The 15,759-nt window shown below is 34.2% G+C and overlaps 1 protein-coding gene across 17 annotated transcripts in view; it reads right to left on the reverse strand.

The window, feature by feature from the left end:
* The window catches only part of LOC123547589 (gamma-adducin-like), a 70,667-nt gene that overhangs the window by 45,451 nt on the left and 9,457 nt on the right, over positions 1–15,759 (reverse strand). For all 17 annotated transcript variants that reach the window (XM_053551867.1, XM_053551868.1, XM_053551864.1 and 14 more), the window contains exon 2: positions 8,013–8,107. In XM_053551867.1, the coding sequence (XP_053407842.1) occupies positions 8,013–8,076 (64 nt within the window). In that variant the 5' untranslated portion in view covers positions 8,077–8,107. The remainder of the gene's footprint in view (positions 1–8,012; positions 8,108–15,759) is intronic.

Genomic DNA, 15,759 nt, shown 5'->3' on the forward strand with positions numbered 1-15,759 from the left:
CCCACACCTTGCACAACTGCATTTTATTATATCATAACAGGGTGTTTCATAAAAGTTACAGAGGTTACTTCACTCTCATTTATTACTGTTGAGGTGTTTTTTTTTTTTTTTTTTTTTTTGGTGGGGGGGGGGGGGGGGGGGGGGTTAACGCTGAACCGGCGCAATAATAGGTCATATGGCGACTTTCTTGCTTTTCATGGTGGAGGAAGACCTACAGGTGCCCCTCCCTGCATTATTTAATCAATGGCAGACACCTGGGTAGAACCGCTGACCTTCCATAAGTAAGCCTGCTGGATGGCTTCCTCACATATTTCTGAAGAGATGAAAACGATAACAACAATCTATGTCTGGAGTTTCTGGTCCATAGTTTAAAGGTTTGTTGCTGTTATTTTTGAACTTTTACCAAGCTGAGCTGCATCTATAAAGGTTATTAATAGCTCAAGACATTGTTAAGATACAGGGGAGGTCAAATGTTATGACCATGACCACTGATCTCCAAGTCTGACCTTGACATTGAAAGCAATGACCTTTGATCGTGATTTAACTATCTGTCCAGCTATAGATAAAGGGGTATGATCAAATAAATATTGCTTACATGTAATGTTTCATAGATTTCCTTTTTAAAAATTGCTGTTTGGCATAAAAGGTATTCAAGAAATAAACTAAGTTCACTTGTTAAGTATTGATATTGGCAAAGTACCATCTACCATAGATTGGTTCTATTACTTTTCCAATTACAAGAACAATTAACTAAACAACTGTTGATCTATACATAATGTATCATAAATGGCTGTAGTATTGATTGATTTACGAAAACATTTATCTTCCCCTAAAATATTTCTTTAATGTACTGATGTATGATGATTAAATTGGCTAGTCATTTCATCTGGGACAATGGGAAAATTCTCTAAAGATATAATTACTGCTTCATACAAAAACTTCTGATTATGACCAGGTCCACGGAAATGGCTTTACTTAAAATGGCAGCAGAAAGTCAACTTTCAAAATCAACATACCCTAAACAAGACAAGCATTTGAAATGGAAGGCTGATATAACAAGTACACTAAACTGTAGATAATTTTCTTTTTGCCTGTTTCACATTATAATCACTATTTACAAAAGAGTCGCATATAGATGCTACAATAATATTTTTGCTGCACTGGTTAAAAGTAACAAGTTTCTTAATAAGAATAAAGGTAACAACTGTTGTTGTCATAGATGCTGGATATTTCAGATGCATATTAATCAGTTCATATGGGATAAAGGTCAAGGCCACTGTTGTCACTCATACAAATTTCAGGTGCAAGTTTACCAGTTTGTAATAAGACACATTCAAATGTCAGAGATTCAAAGAGATGGATGAACTGAAGTTGGCAACATTAGTGAAAACCAGTTTCAAAGAAAACCTAAACATCAAAAAAAATTTTTTTTTACACAAATTCATGCAAATGCAAGAGATGTTAGATATATCTGGTAGTTGCAGTGGCTGACTGTAATCAATATAGTGTATCAGTGAATGCAGACAAGTTGTGTAACTAATGATGCTGAACTAAAATCAATCAGACCTGATCAATACAGACAGTTTACCCAGACTAATAAATGCCAAGTTCATGACTCTGTCTACCAGAGATAAAAGAAAGAGAACCAGGCAAAGATTTGCCAGCAGAAGCATGTAAAAGGAAACAAGTTTCAACAAAATCTATAATAAAACACTGAAGAAAAGCCATTATATACTTTAACAATGTCACAATTAATTGATGGAAACAATCATCAAAATATTCACAACTGTTATAAAATTTCCAATTTTCCTTTTAAAAACATTTTCAGTAATGTTGTGGTTCTCTTCCACCCTGTGTTTAAACTTGACCTGTGCAGTCTTGTTTAACTCATCATCGAATATGCATGTTTCTCCTCAAAACAAAACTAGTCTGCAACGAAAATTAATGATTGCACAGTACAAAGAATAGATATTTTCAGAGTTCTCTTAAGATAGTAGAGATGTATGGAATGTTCTTTACATCATAGATATGTATCTCCTAAATTACTCCTGTAGTATTACACAAACTGCGGATGGCTAACTCATAATTGTTGTGCACATTCTTGAAGTTCTCCAATTATCTACAGATTGAACATTGCTGTTCCTACCAGACACTGTACTGGCTAAATTAACCTAGAAATGAGCTGTATGAATAGTTAATGATCTGAAAAAGCTAATTTGCACATTCATGTGTCCATTTCAATGCTATAAAAGGTTTCAGAATACCTCTTTCTCCAAGACCTACCGTTTAAAAATTGTTTTTAGAGACAGAAACATTTTTTGAAGTTATATATGAGTGAACAAAACATAAACTGCAACAAACTGAAGTAATGGCGAAATCCTGTCGGACAGCTGGACCTGTGGGACAAAAATGGATAGGTCTGACGTGGAGCGAAGGGGGTCAGATACAGTAGAGCGGATCATTTTCTAACCTTACCACCGCAGTATTTTTTACAACATACACATGTTCATTTTTCATTACTTCTGGCAAAACATAATAACAAAACATGTTTTAGTCAGATGAGTTTCCATTTGATCAGACAGGTTATCCCGGAATGTCAAACAAGTCTTGAAACTCTGTTGCCATAACTGCCACTGTAGTGAGGTAAGGTCAACAAGTGAGTTTGTTTCCACATAAAGCAACATTTTGTCTAACCAAGACTTGTACTTAGATCCATTGCCCTATCAGGACAAGTGAGTATGTCCCAAGATAAAGCCAACCATTCTGTCTAACTCTTAAATAGGTCAACAAGCGAGTCTGTTTCCAGATAGTGAAACAGACTGAATGACCCAGACTCTCCAAAAAGTCTTAGACCTATCATATAAGATCAATATCTGAATTAGTTCCATGACAACATCAAGCCTCAACAATGACCCTGCATCTTTAACTCTGAGGCCCCATCATCAGGGTCAACACCAGAAGAGGTCAAGTATCTGTCAATATTTGCTGATTGTCCATTAGAAAGTGTTTTACACTAGAGTGGTCTGGACCAAAAAGCCCCTCAAGAAACTGATATGAATTCCATTAGCATTTTATTGATCCTAATTGAGCACAACACTTGTTCTGTATAAATCAATAGAACACCAATGCCTTCATCTATTGAGAGAGAGTCACATGCTCATGGATTAGTAAAGCATCACTGATTAATTGCCTTGCATTATTCATATATTTTTGAACCATAAATAGACATATGACCTCAGAGAATAGTGCTCATTCTACAAATCCAAATTTAGCAATGAAAATGTTTCAAATTAATGGGTTTCTTAGTTGTAACAACTTCCAAGAAACCATTGAAACTTGACAGTGACACCTTTGAAAATGACAAAGAAACCTTAGAAATTGTCAGTGATACCACTCAAAAATGACAGTCAAAACACTGAAAAACTGACAAAACCAACCTTTGAAAATGTCAAAAAAAAATTTGAAAAATGACAGTGAAGCTATGGAAAATGATGGTGAAATCATTGAATGTAACAGTGGAACCACTGAAAGACAGTGAAGCCACTGCAAATAGCAATAAAACCTTAGAAAATGACAGTAAAACCACTGAAAATGGCAATAAAATCTTAGAAAATAACAGTGAAACCACTTAAAAATGGCAATGAAACCTTAGAAAATGACAGTGAAACCTTTGAAAAACTGACACTCAATCCACTGAAATTGACAGTGGAAGTGCAGATAAAGAAACTGCTTAAGATTATTTCCTGGTTTAATTTTGGTAGTTTTTCATATTTTTAAGAACATTGGATTACTGTTTTTGTTATTTCTCATCTTCTCTTCATTTTCAACTGGTCTAGAAAGTAAATCACTTTGTAATCAGTCAGCACTTGACCCACTTGATACACTTGCAGGTAAAAAGAACAAAATATGATCTGACAAAAAACTATACATATTCTAATATACTATTACATAATAATTAGGCTGGCGAAATACTACAGGTCTTGGAATATGTGCATGTGAACACAGTAGTGAATGCCAAGGCAACGCCTCCTTCAGGAATGTAAAGCAGGATAAGATCTCCTTGAGTTCTCAAGAGGGGAGAGATTAATGAAACCTATTTACTACAACAAACTTATACATAACTCATGGCTGGAATAATCAGAGTGTTTTCTGCAGTAAAATTTCAATTTGTGTATGGTAACTGTTTCTTTATTTTTCATGAAAGAAAACTCGAGTGTCCTTCCTCATGTATTATTTCAGGCTAGGTATGGGCTGGCAACTAGGCAAAACCATAAATCTTCAGCAAGCCATATGTATAGGGCCTCAAGGTTTACATGAAAGAATTCTACACTTCAATTTGAATATACATCATTTAAAACTGGTGACCTTAGAGGCCCCTTACAGTGTATCTATTTTGGCAATGGATCCAAATCTGTCAAAACAGTTAAAATGTTTAACTTGAGATGTCTGTGTCAAGTGTCCTACTTTTATGACCTTTAAGTTCATTTTCTTTACTCGTTGACCTATTTATTTACAAACATAATTTCAAGAGACTTGGACCAAAAACTGCAACTCTCTTAACAACAAGAGCTGTCCGTAAGACAGCCAAGCTCGACTATTCGAAATATTGATCCAGAAGCAGGAAAATATTACCCAAAAAAGTTAAATATCAAAAGAGTTTTAAGTTCAAAAGGGGGAATAATTTGACCAAAATGCATATCAGTTATGGGACTTGCTGCTATCAACTAGTTTTATAACCCCGAAGGCACATGAGAAGTTTCAATTCAATATCTGCATTAGTTTTGGAGATAGTAACTTGCATGTAAAACTTTAACCAGAATTTTCAAAGTCCAAAAGGGGGCATAATTTGCCCAAAATACATGCCAGAGTTTTGGGACTTGATCCAGTGAGGTTAGTAATTGATCTAGAAAAAGAAAAAATAAGTTTCAAATCTATATGCCTTTTAGTAATAGCTGTATGTACTTGCACGCAAAACTTCAACCAGAATTTTCTAAGTCCAAAAGGGGGCATAATTTGGCCAAAATGAAAGTCAGAGTTATGGGACTTGATCCTATCAACTAGTTTTATAACCCCGAAGACACATGTGAAGTTTCAAATCAATATCTGCATTATTTTTGGAGATAATAACTTGCATGTAAAACTTTAACCAAAATTTTCTAAGTCTAAAAGGGGGCATAATTTGCTCAAAAAACATGTCAGAGTTATGGGACTTGACCCAGTGAGGTTGGTAATTGATCTAGAAAAAGAAAAAATAAGTTTTAAATCTATATGCCTTTTAGAAATAGTTGTATGTACTTGCACGCAAAACTTTAACCAGAATTTTCTAAGTCCAAAAGGGGGCATAATTTGGCCAAAATGAAAGTCAGAGTTATGGGACTTGCTGCTATCAACTAGTTTTATAACCCCGAAGACACATGTGAAGTTTCAAATCAATATCTGCATTAGTTTTGGAGATAGTAACTTGCATGTAAAACTTTAACCAAAATTTTCTAAGTCTAAAAGGGGGCATAATTTGCTCAAATAACATGTCAGAGTTATGGGACTTGACCCAGTGAGGTTGGTAATTGATCTAGAAAAAGAAAAAATAAGTTTTAAATCTATATGCCTTTTAGAAATAGTTGTATGTACTTGCACGCAAAACTTTAACCAGAATTTTCTAAGTCCAAAAGGGGGCATAATTTGGCCAAATGAAAGTCAGAGTTATGGGACTTGCTGCTATCAACTAGTTTTATAACCCCGAAGACACATGTGAAGTTTCAAATCAATATCTGCATTAGTTTTGGAGATAGTAACTTGCATGTAAAACTTTAACCAAAATTTTCTAAGTCCAAAAGGGGGCATAATTTGCTCAAAATACATGTCAGAGTTATGGGACTTGACCCAGAGAGGTTGGTAATTGACCTAGAAAAAGAAGAAATAAGTTTCAAAGCTATATGCCTTTCACTGATGGCTGTATGTACTTGCATGCAAAAACTTAACCAAGGTGTGACATCGACGCCGACGCCGACGCCGACGCCAGGGTGAGTAGAATAGCTAGACTATGCTTCGAATAGTCGAGCTAATAACAAAATATAACTGTGAACCCATTGTGTTAATTAAGATCATTTATGAGCAAGGCAAATTAATAAAACCTCTCTTCCTCTCTTTACAATTCTTCTCATCAAATATTTTCAGAGACATAATTATTATAAGATCTGACATACAATATTCCAGATGATTCTCAGCTGGGTTTAGTTATCAATATGTTAGCTAGATTCTGTAGTAAAATAAATACAGGAATGTTCCAATATCAAAAGTTTATCACCAAAGATTTCCTGATTATTTCAACAGAATTATTTACCTGTAGTAGAACAGAATTATGTTCCCAACAGACATTAATGACTCAGTAAAAGATGTTGCAGTCATGCCAATGAAAACTGCAGAAAATCCTCACTTGTAGCATAATGATCTGAATGAAGTAAACTTCTAGGTGACCCTATTGCAATGAAAATCACAACAGCAAGCACAGATGCCAAGGTTATGAAACCAGTCTTGGAATGCAATGTTCCCATTGGTCAATTTCAAAAATCTTGCTTGGAACCAACCAATCACAAGACAGACAGAGTTTTGAGACTGGTCTCCATACCTATAACCAAAGTCATGTATCAAGTGGACAGAAAACCAGGGTCTGCAGTCCTTCCGAGGTTGCATGTATACAGTCCCATAGAGGTTCAATGCGAAACCTAACAAGGGTATAGGAAACAAATAAAAATCGTAATTGCTCAATAAAATTATTGTTGTTTTTAGCACAGTATGCAGCTCTTATTTTCTCACTGACACATCTGTCTTTGGAATGTGTTAGTTATCTTGGCAAATAACCAAATGTTAAAACTGCTTTGTGACAAGCATTTCACTGCATGTCTGCACTATGAATACATTATTGTTACACCTGTGTATGTAAAAACTTTTGATATTTCTTAGCCTTTTTGTCCCAATATCTAGATAGTAGACTTAAAATGAAGTCATTGTTGAACAGGGTTTTTTTTAAATCAGCACAAAACCAAACAGGACAGCAGCACGCACAACAAAACCAGAATGCAACCCATTCAGAATAGCTTTTAAAAGAAAGGCATCCCCCTCTCCAAGTAATTTAGATCTCTATATCATATGGGAATGATAACATTCTCTAGGTATCTGTAGACACTTCTTGCACTAAAAATTGCTACAGAGAATCATGTAACCAGTCAAGCAGACCAAAAGATACATTATTAGAGCTAATTTAGGAGACATGGCCAGTGTATGTTTCAGATATACAAGTTACAGTACAAGGGTCACTGACCTGGCCAACTATTTACCTTATTTTAGATTTATCTATGCCAAGGCATGCCCAGGTAGGAATAACTTACATATTTAACATAAAAATCGGTTAATTCAGCTGAGAACAAAATTTTTCTTTGAATATTCATTAAATTAAATGTTTTAATGGTTTATGGCAGACTCTATATACTCAACTACACGACATAAACTGAGAGCCAAAAATAGACTTTAAAACAAGTGACTGAGTAATGCAGTGGCAATATGGAAGTCCCCTACCGGTATAAAACTACTAGTGTTCGTCCCTTGTTGGCAACATTGTTAAGACTAAAAATGCTTCAAGGAATTTTCGAGCTAGGAAACAAATACTATTTTTACTTTAATTTCAATAGTGACCTTGAACCTTGAGAACAGAAGAGAACAGACTTACAAAACAATGGAGTCTGGACTAGTAGGGACACAGGAAAGAGTGTAGACTTAGTAGGGAAATTGGTTAAAGTAATTATGAACTTAGTAGGAAAACACTTGAATCTAGATTTAGAAGAAAAATATGCAAGAATATGAACTTGGTAGAGAACAGATACAAGTATTGACAAGTACTGACAAAGTTTTTTTTTTACACGGTTTTGTACACAATAATACAACTTCCAGAAAAGTTTAGGCCCAAAAGATCAGTGACTGTTGCACTGTTCGAGTACAGTAAATAGAAGTCAGCTTACCTATTGTGTCTATGTATTTTCCTGTGGGGCTGGAGGGCCCATTCATTTGAGGAGCCCCACTCATCCCTGTGCTCTGCTACTCACAAAACACACCACTGAAAAATACAACAAAAACTCTCATTATGGACACACAGAATGAAGCTTTGAGAGCATAAATCAAACTGTAAACAAATATAAATCTGTTTTGCATTTAGCAAAAACCTCACAAACAACAACCATCAATTCCTACTTTTTAAACTAATTTGTCAATACATTGATTCTACAAAGTTATGTACTTTTTAGCATAAAAGAATCTGCTAACAATCAGGTTCTACTTTTAGCATAAATTTAATTACAAAAATACTATCTACATTGACCTATTCCAAAAAATTGTCACAAAAAAAATAATCACACAGTCAATAGTCTCATAAATATTTTATTGGGCTAACATCTGTCAACAGTGTGAATTGTGTGGTCATTGTTCACTAACCCACAGATGACAAGATAGTTAGATAGTTATGATCTCTCCCCATTAGCAGGTGTCATAGACCGTGATAGACGGCCTAATTAGGTGATAATACATGTATAAATCTAATTACTTATTTACAAGTAGCAGAAAAAAATGCAATGTCATGGACATAATTTTTGGTAATATATGATAATATTTTTTTCATTTCATTTTCATTAATGTGGAAGTGCTTTTTTTTTTTCAATAGCTGAGATTATTACATTTCATTCCATCACTCTGCTTATACAGTCTTTGATTCCAATGGACCAAGCTTTTTTTACTTTGGGGCTATTACCGGTTAGTGTGAAATCATTAATATTCGTTGGGGACTAATTTTCGTGGATTTCGTGGTTGAGTCAATCCACGAAATTTAACCCCAACGAACAAGTAAAATTCCCATTCATTATATGTTCAAAAGTTGAAATCCACAAATTCATGTCCCTGCGAAATTGCGAATTGATCAAAACCACGAAATATCATGCCCACGAAATTAAATGATTTTACAGTATTAGTTTGTATCAGGAAATATGCATGAGTTCTGCAGTGGAAATACTGGAATATAAGAAACAAGTGCATATATTTCTCCATGCGAAGATAATAACCTCTTTATTACATACGTATCTACACATATATATGTAAATATTATGAATTTGTTCAATAGCCTAAATTAAAGAGTTAATGCAACAACACACATTAAATTACGTCATGCACCCAATATGAAATTCAGGCGTCAGTGTATAGAAAAATATTGACATCAGATGTCAGTGTATGGAAAAATATTGACATTTCTAGTACCATTGTAAATTAACGGGGAATTTAAGCGTAATAAAATAGGACATGCTCAAGCAATGTTATAGTCTCAAATAATTCTTATAGAAACTGACTGGATACATGATCAGTGGTTGTTTTTTTTCTTCAGTTTTTGATGTATGGTGGCAGAGTCTGCTGGGAGAGGAGACTAAATAAGGAAAAATTACATACCTTTCATAACTATGTTACACTTGATAAGCACAGTTACATTTTAATTAAAAGAGTTTCGAGTTGGAATAATGCAAAAAATATGGATTTTTGTCAAAAACTGGGGAGAAACTCATTGTTTGGAGAGGAGAATGAGGCCAAATTTTGGCACAAAAAAAAGGCATTAAACACTGATGAAGATTCGAATAAACATATAAAATGTTATTATTTATCTACCTAATGACAACATACAATACCAAAAATTTTTATAAACTGCTTACATTTCGAGGGGTTAAAGCCAGAACGGTATAAGTCCACGTTTTACTGAAAATCACTTTTTTAGACTTTTTAATACCATTTTTAAAGCTCCTTCTTTTGCCCTTATCTCTGGCACAATATAAGGTATAAAACCTAAGATATCAAAGGGAACCATATCGCAATAAGTGCTTATCATCAGTATTATTGTATGCCAGAACGTTATAAATGCATTAACTTGAAAACCAGAAGGATTTAAGTGCACTTAGTTCCTTCTGGCGGTATACATTTTGATATATTATGTAAGGTAAAAAATGTGCCAAAACGATACAAGTGCACTTAAACCATTCTAGAAGTAACACATTATGTTAATAATTCAAGGCGCAAATGAAATATGATCACTTAATACATTCTGGAATTAACACCTTTGGTTAATTAGGAAAGAAAATACTTTCAGAACTTGTATCCACAAGGTATATAAATGTTAATTGTAAATGGAAAGTAATATTTTTATTAAGGTTTATGTTATATTCACCTGAAAACTTATATTGCTCCTTGCTAAAATGGTGAAAACTCCAGATTTAACAGTATTCTGCCATATTTGTATATATTAAATAGTTTGGCAAAGAAAAGTATTAAAACTAGGAGAGGGAATTATAAAAGGAGGTAAACAATGAGTTTTTTGTCAAGCTTGTGCTGTGAACAGAAAACAAAGAATAGACAGAACAGATGACAAAACCGTTGAGACTGTTTAATCAGGAACATAGTAAAATGAAAACCAGAGATAGAGAAAAAAAATCCAACAGATTGAGCACAAAACAAAACCAACCATCTGCAGTCGTAGTTTTACTGATTCCATGTTCCATTGTCAACCAAGTTTATTACATGTATAAAGAGAGAATTAGGTTGATACAATTTGTTTTTCTTCTCTTTGCCTAATTTAAGTTCAACATGAAATTTTTGGAAAATATCTGAAGAATAAAGAATAAAGAAGCTCTTGTGAACTTTGAAGTTGGCATACGTGTACATAAAATAATTTACTAGGACAGCAATGCATATGTTTTTTTCATTGTGATTGTTGTGAAGGTGAGCATTGTTGCTATAACATTAAGGTTTCGATGGAGGCCTTGAGAAACAAAAATCAAACAACACCAAATCATAGAAAGAAAGAGTTGTTTGACATGAAAATTGAACAGCATGTAAAACATGTATATTACTTTACGAAACAAGTGTCAGTATACTGATATAAACATTGAATTCCGGAAAAGGGCTACCTAAAGGGGCTCCACTTCCGGACAGTTAACGCCTTTAAAAACTCACCATTTTCAAAGAACTGTTACACATGTTTGTTTTGATGCATTTGCAATAGCGTGCGTAGTGGTGAAATTTCACGTAACAAGGTGGAACATAGTTTTCAGCAATTGTTTATCTTTTTTTCTTTACAAATGGCATTCATTTTCAAAGGGAGACAACTTTTTCTCAAAGATTACTTAAAATAATCGGAAAAAGTTGTTTCCCTTTGAAAATGAATGCCATTTGTACTTAAAATAATCGGGAACAGTTGTCTCCCTTTGAAATGAATGCCATATGTAAAGAAATAATGATAAACAATTGCTGAGAACTGTGTTCCACCTTGTTATGCGAAATTTCACCACTCGCACGCTATTGCAAATGCATCAAAACGAACATGTGTAACTGTTCTTTGAAAATGGTGAGTTTTTAAAGGCGTTTAACTGTCCGGAAGTGGAGCCCCTTTAGGCAGCCCTTTTCCGGAATTCAATGTTTATATCAGTATACTGACACTTGTTTCGTAAAGTAATATACATGTTTTACATGCTGTTCAATTTTCATGTCAAACAACTCTTTCTTTCTATGATTTGGTGTTGTTTGATTTTTGTTTCTCAAGGCCTCCATCGAAACCTTAAAGTAGGTGACAATAAAAATTGATAATTATTTTTACAGAAGTTCCATTTAGTGACAACAGTGTTTAGTTGGTATAATTCAACGTCAATTAGTGAGACATGACTTATCCGCTATCCTCCGCCTTTACCCCAGTATTGTTATGAGCTACAAGTTCAGACACACTTCAATGCATAATGTTGATCTATATTTGTTTGTCAGAAAATACTGTTGTTTATTTAATAACACTGATAATAGTTTTAATGAAAACAATAAGAGAAATATTATTCAGTTTGTTTAATTTTAAATTTCACTTCCGTTTCAGTTTAGCAGTTGTTAAAACTCAAAGTTCTATTTTGTTGAATTTTGGATATAAAATAGTTTAATATAATACTTAAAGTTAGTTCATTGATTATTTTCACTTTATCAAAATAGGAACCACACAATTTCTTCAAATATTAACTTAAAAGTTACCCTTGTTGATATTTTCTTCAGTAGAGGGTATTCTAATCAAGGGGATTTTGATAGCCCCGACATTTTCAAGAAGGGGATTATGATACCCCTGCTATTTTTTTAGTGGGGAATATGATACCCCTGCAAAAGTATGAATGGGATTTTGTAACATACTGTCTTTTTCCAGAGAAGGGAATTTTGATCACAGAGATTTTTATAAACACTTGGCATGCAAAAGAAAACCATTGAGCAAGTTTTAAGTAAGCGAACTTATGCAAATGGATAATGACTGTAAATGGAGTAGTAGTATAAACAAGGCAATAAAAGAGCAAAGAAAGCAACTCCAGTAACTGTTACTGTATTCATACCCTGTCAGTCTGATAGAATTGTGAGAACGGCAAAAACAAAAAAATCCTTGGGTTGAAGCACATTTACCAGTGAGAATTTCTTTCCATAAAGAGCATTGCAAAGTATGAAGTCCAAAAGAAAAAAAGCTTGGATAAAAAGGGACAGAAAAGTGGGAAAAAAAAACTAAATGGTTAAAATTTAAAGACGGTAAACCTGCAAATGAATATGTTTAATACAGTTTCGATGACCTACATTTCCATGTATAAAACAGAAATCAAGGAAAGAAGCTTCTATAAAATCTGATTTACTGCCGATCCACAATGCAAAACTTTCATTATACAAAAAAGGAAGGACTTCTTTAACTTTGTTCTAATGGAAGAACATCTTTAGAATTTCATCAGTATTTCAAGAATATTCATTCTGAAAAAGCAGCCAGAGACTGCCTATCAGAACCAGACATGTTGAAAGTAAGTGATGAGTCTGATATTGAATAGTTATTATTAATAAGTACAAGAGTTGTTTTGTTTTAAGAGGTACTATATAGAAAAAGATGGGAAAACGTTCTTTTACTAATATCTAGAATTGATTGTTGAAATTTTGTGTAGTGTAATTGTTATACAATTTTAAACATGTTTTGTAATTTTATACACATTTTACTCAACATTTCTATTTGTACTAAGTGCACATATTTCCTTAGTCTTTGTAAATCATGTCATAAGATTTAACAGTTTTGTTATAAGTGCACTTGTGACAGTATGGCATCGAATAAAACCAGCATTATTGCAATATTTTAGGGAACTAAGTGCACTTAACACATTTGAACCCTCGAATTATTTTCCATTTTGTTGTATGCCAGATTGAGTTAAGTACAATTTTAACTATAAAACCAATTTATTTTATGAGTAGTCCTTTTATATTCTTCATACATTATAACAACATTATTGTCTATAATATAACCAAATCTTACCTAAATATTCTGATTCAGTAAAAAGTTTTATGTGTCTAAAACCTTCTTTTGCGTTTTTCTCCACTATTTGAACAAGAGATCACAGAGTGATCTTGGCGCCCACCAATGTGCCATTTTTGAGTGTTCCAAATTTCAAGACTTACTGACTAGCTCAAGGTCAAATTTCATTTCCGTACACAACACCAATCTATGCAAGTGGTCCAAATTTGAAGGCTGTAGCTTGAGAAATGTAAAAGTAGGTCACTAGGTCAAAATCAAGGTCAAATTTTACTTTGGAATACAAAACTATGCATGTGGTCCAAATTTGAAGCCTGTACCTTCAAAAATGTGAAAGTAGGTCACTTGGTCAATGTAAAGGTGAAAGTTTGTTTCGGTACACAAAACTATGCATGTGGTCCAAATCTGAAGGCTGTAGCTTGAGAAATGTAAAAGTAGGTCACTAGGTCAAAATCAAGGTCAAATCTTATTTCGGAATACAAAACTATGCATGTGGTCCAAATTTGAAGCCTGTACCTTAAAAATGTGAAAGTAGGTCACTAGGTCAATGTAAAGGTCAAAGGTCATTTCAGTACATAAAACTATGCAGTGGTCCAAATTTGAAGGCTGTAGCTTGAGAAATGTAAAAGTAGGTCACTAGGTCAAAATCAAAGTCAAATTTTATTTCAGAATACAAAACTATGCATGTGGTCCAAATTTGAAGCCTGTACCTTCAAAAATGTGAAAGTAGGTCACTAGGTCAATGTCAAGGTCAAAGTTTTTTTCGGTACACAAAACTATGCATGTAGTCCAAATTTGAAGGCTGTAGCTTGAGAAAAGTGAAAGTAGGTCACTAGGTCAAAATCAATGTCAAATTCCATTTTGCAACACGAAACTATGCATATGGTCCAAATTTGATGCCTGTACCTTCAAAAATGTGGAAGTAGGTCACTAGGTCAAAATAAAGGTCAAAGTTTTTTCCAGTGCACAAAATTATGCATGTGGTCCAAATTTGAAGGCTGTAGCTACAGAAATGTGAAAGTAGGTCACTAGGTCAAAATCAAGGTCAACTCATGTCAAGGTTCATCTTGCCACTCAAAAATATACATGTGGTCCAAGTTTGAATGTTGTAGTTACTGACAAGAACATTTAAAAGCTTTTCCCTATATAAGTCTATATGAACCATGTGACCTCCGGGGCGGGGCCATATTTAACCCTAGGAGGATAATTTGAACAAACTTGGTAGAGAACCACTAGATGATACTACATTACAAGTATCAAAGCCCTAGGCTTTGTGGTTTGGACAAGAAGATTTTCAAAGTTTTTCCCTATATAAGTCTATGTAAACCATATGACCCCCAGGGCGGGGCCATATTTGACCTAGGGGTATAATTTGAACAATCTTAGTTGAAGACCACTAGATGATGTCACATACAAAATATCAAAGCCCTAGGCCCTGTGGTTTTGGACAAGAGGTTATTCAAAGTTTTTCCCTATATAAGTCTATATAAACCATGTGACCCCAGGGCGGGGCCATATTTGACCCCAGAGAAATAATTTGAATCATCTTGGATAGAGGACCACTAGATGATGCTTCATACCAAATATCAAAGCCCTAGGCTCTGTGGTTTTGGACAAGAAGGTTTTCAAAGTTTTTCCCTATATAAATCTATATAAATTATAGAAATAAACAAAGGGCCATAACTCACTCATAAATTGTTGAACCAGTCTGATTTTCAGGGGGACACAACTAGGGTACCAATACATCATTCTGACAAAGTTTGGTCAAAATCCCCCCAGTAGTTTCTGAGGAGATGCGATAACGAGAAATTGTTAACGGACGGACGGACGGACGGACGGAATGACGGACGGACGGACCACGGACGCAGAGTGATTTTAATAGCCCACCATCATCATGATGGTGGGCTAAAAATGGACTTATACCGTTCTGGCTTTAACCCCTTGATTTGCTCTTTGCATACCCTAGTTTCTGTTACTGGTATATTTATTATACAGACATAAGGAAAACATACAGCAAGATTTGACATTTACAATGGGGTGTATGCCAGGAATACTTTATCACTCCAGACAGCAAATATGATGCATCTCTATACCACTATATTACCATCAGCCCTATATACTTTATCACTTTAATGTCCAAGTAATGCTATTGTTCCCTACCTTTTTATCTCAATTGCCACATTTCTGACATTATGTTGTTTTGTCTGAACTTGTGTGGGAAAAAGAGGTTATTTTATACATATAACAAATCTGCAATTTTGTAAGCAACACTGTCTTTCAATGATTTTTTTGCTAACTCTGCATAACATCCCTTTTAATCCAAAATTCCACTATTTCTCATAAGATGGTGGCAAATATTCACAATTTCATGTGTTTTGTTTGTT

This window comes from Mercenaria mercenaria, chromosome 9 (assembly GCF_021730395.1).
Source record: "Mercenaria mercenaria strain notata chromosome 9, MADL_Memer_1, whole genome shotgun sequence".
In the NCBI taxonomy this organism is placed as follows: domain Eukaryota; kingdom Metazoa; phylum Mollusca; class Bivalvia; order Venerida; family Veneridae; genus Mercenaria; species Mercenaria mercenaria.